General features: G+C 40.5%; 1 protein-coding gene across 5 annotated transcripts in view; it reads right to left on the minus strand.

Moving 5' to 3' along the window:
• The window catches only part of LEF1 (lymphoid enhancer binding factor 1), a 131490-nt gene that overhangs the window by 25411 nt on the left and 98549 nt on the right, over nt 1-7530 (minus strand). For all 5 annotated transcript variants that reach the window (XM_078376570.1, XM_073001827.2, XM_020796390.3 and 2 more), the window contains one exon: nt 1571-1678. In XM_078376570.1, coding sequence (XP_078232696.1) covers nt 1571-1678 — 108 coding nt within the window. The remainder of the gene's footprint in view (nt 1-1570; nt 1679-7530) is intronic.

Consider the following 7530-nt stretch of genomic DNA (forward strand, 5'->3'; position numbering starts at 1 on the left):
ACAGATGGGCATAGAAATATTAGAGATTGAATCCCTACTTAGAGCCCATAGCCCAGACTCTTATCAAAAGTCCAGAAAAGGAGCCACTTTTAAAACATGGGGTCCAGTCAAAAGCCGGGCGAAAAAATAGTTAAAAAAGGAGAAGCTGAAAATGAGAAGAGATTTTAAAAATGGAGTAGGAAGAGAGAAGGAGGGGAAGAATGAGGAGGAAAATCAGAAGGAAGAGAAAAGTTGTGTTAGTGGTGGAGGAAAGAGGAAGGTGAAGCAAATGTGGAAAGAAAGCCAGGTACACAATGGAAAGGAAGACAAACAGAGCTTCCCGAGGGTTGGGAATGAGTCATTAAAGAAGACCTAAGGTCAGGAGAGTTCCTTAAGCTGAAAGTGCCAAAAGACGAGACAGGGAGGAACAGAGTCCTCTACAAACCTTCTTTCTGAAGGGAAAGAGGGAGGAAAGCACAGAAATGGCTAGAAAGAGAGGAAAGGGTTACAAACTGCAGGGATGGTAGTAGACCACGAATGGCCACCTCACCTAAAGATGAAGGGGAGGGACCAAGAGGAACAGAGAGGGACCAAAACATCAAAGGAAGAGGAACTGGGGGAAGCTGGGCTTGTCATTAGAGATGGGCATGAATTAAAAAATGAATCAGAATCAAAAAATGCTAAATTTTGGTGCATAAATGCCCCCAATGAATACGAATCAGTGAACTGTTAGCAATTTTTTGTCAATTCATTGGGCTATAAAATGGCCCCCAAGGCACCTAGAGATACCAAAATTGCACAGAAGCTTCCTTTGACTCTCCTCTACAATCCTTCCAAGTTTGGCAAAGATTGGGTATATCCCCAAGCCACTTGCTAAAGGGCACTTTTCTGGGGGGACCCACTTTGTGGGTGTATAACATCGATGCCTGAAACACAATCTTCACCACACTTGGAGGGATTCTAGAGGAGAGTTCGTAGAAGCTTCTTTGTGATTTTGGTGTCTCTGGGTGCCTGGAGGGAACCTTCCTCGGGGTGCCCTCCATACAAGCATATAACCTGGATATTCAAAAGCCAAACTTCACTAAACTTGCAGGGCTTGTAAAGGAGAGTCAGGGGAAGCTTTCATGTGAGCTTGGAGTCTCTAGGTGCTTGGCGGCATTTTATAAAGTTTTAAAGTAAAAAACAAATTGATGAACCAATTCATTGATTCGTCAGGAAAAAAAATGGTAAATTCATAATTCGTTATTTGTTTATCTTGGTGAATCATGAATCAAAACAAATCAACATTTGTTCATGCCCATCTCTACTCGTTACCCACATACAGCATCATGTTGCCCCTTATGCAAATCATCATGTTTGCATACCAACTATCTACTGTTTAATAGCTTTTCCATGTATTTGTCTCAAGGCATAAAGCTGACCAGAAAAACACATTCAGGATCAGTTGGAGATATGTGAAAATTATCTAGAAAGAGGCAAGAAAGTAAAAACAGAATTAAAAAATAAACCCAAAGCCAATGCCCACCAGCTGCTTCCTTGGCCCTTTAACTGCAGCAAATACAACTGAGGAAAGTTCAAATGAGGAACTTACATAGTTGTCCCTTGCAGACCAGCCTGGATAGAGCTGCATGTGTAGCTGCCTTTCTTTCCGAGCTAGTTCATAATATTTAGCTTGTTCTTCGCGGGACAGTGCATGCCACTGCAAATAAAGAAAGAAAAAATAAATGATCCGCTATGCTATAGGGACAAACCACACTTATGGATACCTGAAAAACAATGTTAGTTCTTTTTCCGTGCATGGGAAGGAAACATTACAACACTGACAGTAGCAGAAGATAAGAAACAGCACCATATACAGCGTATACAAAATTTTGATCAGTGAATTCAGGAGATTTTATTTCTTGCCTTAGCTATGAAACACTTAAGGGTTTGACATTTTTCAAGTAAGACTAGAATAGGCAAATAAACTAACTTTTCCATTCTCTAGGTCAGATCTCAGTTAGGAGTGATCCACGTGAAGGCAAACAGAAAAAGAGGGGGGGCGGGTGGTCATAAGGGAGTCTGCCCGAACAAATTCAATTTTTGCTGGAAGCAGGTTAGCCAATACCATTCCCCTGATATGTTTTCTCTTTAGACAGAAGAAGAAGGTCATCTGAACTGACTTAGAATGTTGGCAGTAGTCAATTCATTCCAATTAAATGATGGTTATAGGTTAGAAGAAGTTATGACACAACAAAGCCTTATTTCACCAACAAATCCAGGCTACCCAAAGACTGCTAATCATTGAACTGAAAAAGCTGTTAAGACTGTTAAGAAGTATACAAATTTACAGGCTCACTGTGTCAACTTTTAATAATCTAAGCCTAAAATAAGTACTCTTTTTACACTTCAGTTCTTCTAAATTACGATTATAAAGTCTACCATTGAAATATGTGGCATTTATTTTAATGAGTTTACTCTAAGTACGCCAAAAACTGGATCCACTGCTTTATGTTTAAGCAAAATGTATTCTGGCAGATAGGTGTAGAGTGGATAATGCATCTGAAAAGGCAATTAAGGTATAATGAACTTGGGGCGGGGGGGAAACAAACTGAAAAAGAAGCGGAAAAAAGTTTGGTGCTTCATTTCATTGCAGCAAAACGGGTTGTATAAACCAAACCATGAACCAAATCATTTTTTTTCTGGTTCATCGTTTAATTTGTGCCCATCTCTAATTACAAGCTATTGGTCTACTGCTCTGCCAAACTAGGGCTTCCAGTGCATCAGAACAAGATCACAATAATAATACATATAATGAGAGCAGATGCCCCTTTCATTTAATTATTGTAATTAATATGACATTATTTAAAAATGAAATAAGAATTTATCATTCTGAAAAAGGTCAAAAGCCAACTGACATTCAAGGCCATAATTCTGGCCTTGAAACATTCCACAACAAGATGATTTTTACTGCCCTTCTCTCTGTATACACATCAAGCCACAGCAGATTTTGCCTTTGCTCTCAAGAACCAGCCAGCTCCAGCCCTCACAGCTGCCCGTCAGCTGTTTCACAGCAGGAAATGAGGGTAGAAGATTGCAGCTTCCAAGAGCCAGACAGCAGGGAACATGGTAGGGAGCCAACAAGGGACAGAGATGAAGCAAGAAGGCACACAATTTCCCTCTCACAGGAGTTCCTAAGTTTCTAGTAAAATGATAGAAGTTTAGTGCTCCATTCAGCAAAACCAGATTATTTTCTCTGCATTTAAACATTCTCACCAGAGTGTACAGGGTGGAATAGTTTGCCAGGGATTTATTCAATATAGAGTTTTTGCTTAAATATTTTAGCATCTCCTGGATTTTTCACTCAGTTGTTTACTGCCAACTGCTGATGGGCAACATGTTGAGAAGAACTGTAAATTTTCACTGATTTAATGAATGATCAGTATGGAAGTGTATTGTGTTTTCTAAATTCTAGAGAGCAATAATAGCTACAATCCAAGAACTGAGAAAGCAAGATGCATAGCTAACATTGGATTCCATAATGCTGCAGAGTGTTTAGTGTTTTAATGCACTAGAATTGTATTTGGGAGTATGGAGCTGAAAAGGTTTTGAAGCTACAGCACTTCAGCTCATTAAATAAAATAATTTTCCGGGGGGCTCCTTGCTTTTTTTTTTTTTTTTTTTTTTGCTTTGGAGAGACACCTCACAAAAGCCTGAACCTGGACAGACTCCTGTAATTTCCACCTCACTACAAGGTGATTTCAGTTGTGAGCCATATGCTACTGTGCTCAAGAGTTTGGCATTTTACAGACCACTGCAAAGGCAGGGAAAGTGATATTTGAAGTAGCATGCCAACAGCCAAATCCTCTATGGGTTGCCAAATGCAGACAGCCAGCTGACCTCAGGCTGAAGTGACTGTGTACCAACACAGGCAAGACTTTTCCTGCAATTACTGTGTACTCAAAGCACAGCGGGTGAGTCAACAGACCATTTTCCTGTAATTTGGTCTAATACAACATGCTACTGAGTAAGAAGTCCTACATGCTTCTTTCCCGCTGTGCATTTAAGCAACTCTGATTTTTGTTTCTAATTAAATATTTGGTGGCCAGGAGATGCCTAACTGAAGAAAACCAGCAAACTCTATGAGTACACCATACAATGGAATGTAAAATACAGAAGCATGGCAATATCCATTTTATATTCACTTCCCTGCAGCATGGTTAATTGTACAGAATGCAAGCTTTCAACTCTTGCAGAAAAAGGACAGGCACCTCTACTATGTGCACCATCATAGGGAAATGTGTTAAAATGGAAGACTTAAGTCAAACTGCCTATCTTTGTTTATTTTTTAAAAGCACTGTACATATATTTACATTTGTATGTTCATTCTGTTCTTTCCCCCATTTTGGATTCCAAATCTAAATATTTTATTGTTGCTGTTTGCTATGGTAAGACTGTATTATAGGTTGACTCAGCCTTCCATCCTTCCGAGGTCGGTAAAATAAGTACCCAGCTTGCTGGGGGGGGGGCAATGTGTAGCCTGTATAATTAAATTGTAAACCGCCCGGAGAGTGCTTGTAGCGCTATGGGGCGGTATATAAGTCCAATAAATAAATAAATAAATAAATAAATAATTTTATGTACAGTGGTGCCTCGCATAACGATTTTAATTGGTTCCAAAAAAAAAAAGTTATGTGAAACATCGTTATGTGAAACACCATTTCCCATAGGAATGCATTGGAAACCGGTTAATCCGTTCCAATAGGCACAGATTGCCATCCTTAAGCGAAAAAACCCATAGGAAATATCATTAAACGATACAATGTTTCCTCCATTGGAATGTATTGAAGCTGACTCAATGCATTTCAATGGCTTTGCAAAGTCAATTTTTGCAAATTTAAGTGTGTCATAAAAGGGTCAAAAATGGTTTTAAATGCTTGGATTAGCTTCTGCACCCTCTAAAACGGATGCAAAAGTTAATTTGGCTTTGATCTGACTTTTCATTAATTTATGGTGAATTTTTCCCCCCAACTTTTGACAGCTGTCAAAATCTGACAGCTCCATTGGTTCCTATGGGGGAAGAAAAAATTCGCAAAAAATTAACGAAGACTCAGCAACTGTTCTAAATGCTTGGATTCATTAGAGGACCCCCTAAGTCGTGTGCAAACCTGATTTGGCTTTGATCTGACTTTTCGTTAATTTATGGTGAATTTTTTTTCTTGAAAAAAGAAACATCGTTAAGTGAAGCAGGGGACCTAAAATTGCATTCGTTATGCGAAGCATGGTCCCAAACTTTGCTAAGCGAAAATCGCCCATAGGAAACATCGTTATACAGTGCATATTATTTTCTAAAAAAACACATCGTTATGCGAATTCATCGCTAAACGAGGCACTCGTTAAGCGAGGCACCACTGTATTATCTAGTTTAATCTTGCATTCTGCCCTGAAAATGGTCATGAACAAGAAGGCAGAAAACACATTCTGAAATAAGCATAAATAAATAATAAGTCACCTTTCAGTTTCAAGAAAGGATCTCTTTTCTGAAAAGTACACTTATGGGAGTGAGATCTTTCTTGAATCCACACCGAACAATCAACCTGTGCCTCAATTTTTTTACAGTTTGCCTATAGGAGTGCTTCAGTCTGACAGTGAAGATGCCTGAAGATGCCTCCACATTGGGGCTAATACTATACACATTTTACACATAATTCCACCCAAGACAATAGCTGAAATCCCCTTCTGCAGCATAATACGACGCACTAGAGTAAGGGCCATTTGAATCTATGGAATTTATAGATGAGTTGATTCATCAAATTTCCACTAATTCAATGGGTCTATTGTAGTGTGACTCACTATGCTAAGCAGGATTTCAGCCAGTATTCGACGTGTATTACTCATACAAGAAATGGTTCAGAAAGATGAACACAGACTTTACCTGGTGTGAAACATTCTCCCTTACATTAATCCAAGAGAATTTTCACACCACTTGAAACTCCTCTATGCTGCTGACAACAGACAATGACCCCGTGAAATTGTTGTTGTGCCATGTGCCTGATTAACAATAACAACACACTGATATTTAACTGAAACTTAGGATTTTTGTTGAAATGTGTATCTGCTATATAATAGCAATCAAAGATTGTGTCTTATATTTAACAACAATACAAGAACTGCAAACTAATGTCATGAAAGCTAATATTCAAGGATTTAGTGTAAACAGCAAATTTTGAAGAAGATGAAACTGTATCACACGTCATATGTGAATGTTTTCTTTTATCATAGAATCATAGAAGCTGGAAGGCCATCAAGTCCAATTCCCTGCTCAGTGCAGGAATACAAATCAAAGGATATCTGCCAGGTGGTTGTCTAAATTTCTCTTCAATGCCTCCAGTGTTGGAGCACTCATCACCTTTCGAAGTACCGTATTTGCCGGCATACAATATGACTTTTTTGGCCCCAAAACATGCCTCCAAGTGGGGGGGGGGTTGTCTTGTACGCTGGGTGCATTTCATTTGGGCCAGGAAGGAGGTGCCGCCGCTGCCACCACCACTGAGTAAGTGACACGGGGCTGTGCCGGCCGGAGAGGAAGGCAGGCGGTCAGGCAGGCGGTCGGTCTGGAGGGAGGAAGGGAAGCAAAGCCGGCCATGCCTGAGTGGCCAGAGCCTGCTGCCCCACGCCGCTGAGCCCGCTCGACCGTGCACCACCGGAGAGCTGCTTCTTCCTCTCCTCCTCCTCCTCTGTCGCCCACTTCCCTTCCCTTCTCGCCCTTGCACCTGAGCCAGCTCGCCCGCTCAACCGCGCGCCACTGGAGAGCTGCTTTTCCTTCCCCTCTGCCGCCGCCACCCGCTTCCCTTCCCTTCTTGCCCCAAAAACATGCCTCCAAGTGGGGGGGGGTCATCTAATATGCCCAGTCACCTTGTACGGCAGCAAATACGGTAATGGATTCCATTGCCTTACAGTTCTGCTGAAGTGGAGGTAGCTTAGAAGTTTGACTATTTGATCTCTACAAAGATTCTTGATGTGCACAAGCCCACCCTTGCCCATGCTCCATGGCAGATAAAGGCCCTCCATACATGCCTTTGGATGATGGCACCAGTAGCTTGTTAGGAGGACTTGGGCTTTTCTCTTTAAGTCATCAAGATCACTATACTTCCACTGTATGCTCATATCGGGGTTGCCCAGCTATTAACAGCAGTAATTTTTATTTTTATTCTGTTCTGAGTACTCTATCAAAGTACTTATTTCTGAATAACAATTTAAATTCCTTGTGGTTTATATTAAGATTTTTGTGGATGCCCAAAGAATTACTGGTTTTCTGCTTCTCTAAGCACTAAATAAAACTTCCATCTATGAGCTCTTAGTTATTGTCTTCTGAGAATTTATCTATTTTCATGTGGATAATAGCACATTTATCAATACCAATGCCGGCCACAGAGACTGGCGAAACGTTAGGAAGAACAACCTTCAGAACACGGCCAAAGAGTCCGAAAAACCCACAACAACCAATACCGAAGTTCATTTTGTTATCTATACTGTACCATAAGGTTCTTTGTTTGTTTGTTTAGAAATATT

Source organism: Pogona vitticeps, chromosome 5, assembly GCF_051106095.1.
Source record: "Pogona vitticeps strain Pit_001003342236 chromosome 5, PviZW2.1, whole genome shotgun sequence".
In the NCBI taxonomy this organism is placed as follows: Eukaryota; Metazoa; Chordata; class Lepidosauria; order Squamata; family Agamidae; genus Pogona; species Pogona vitticeps.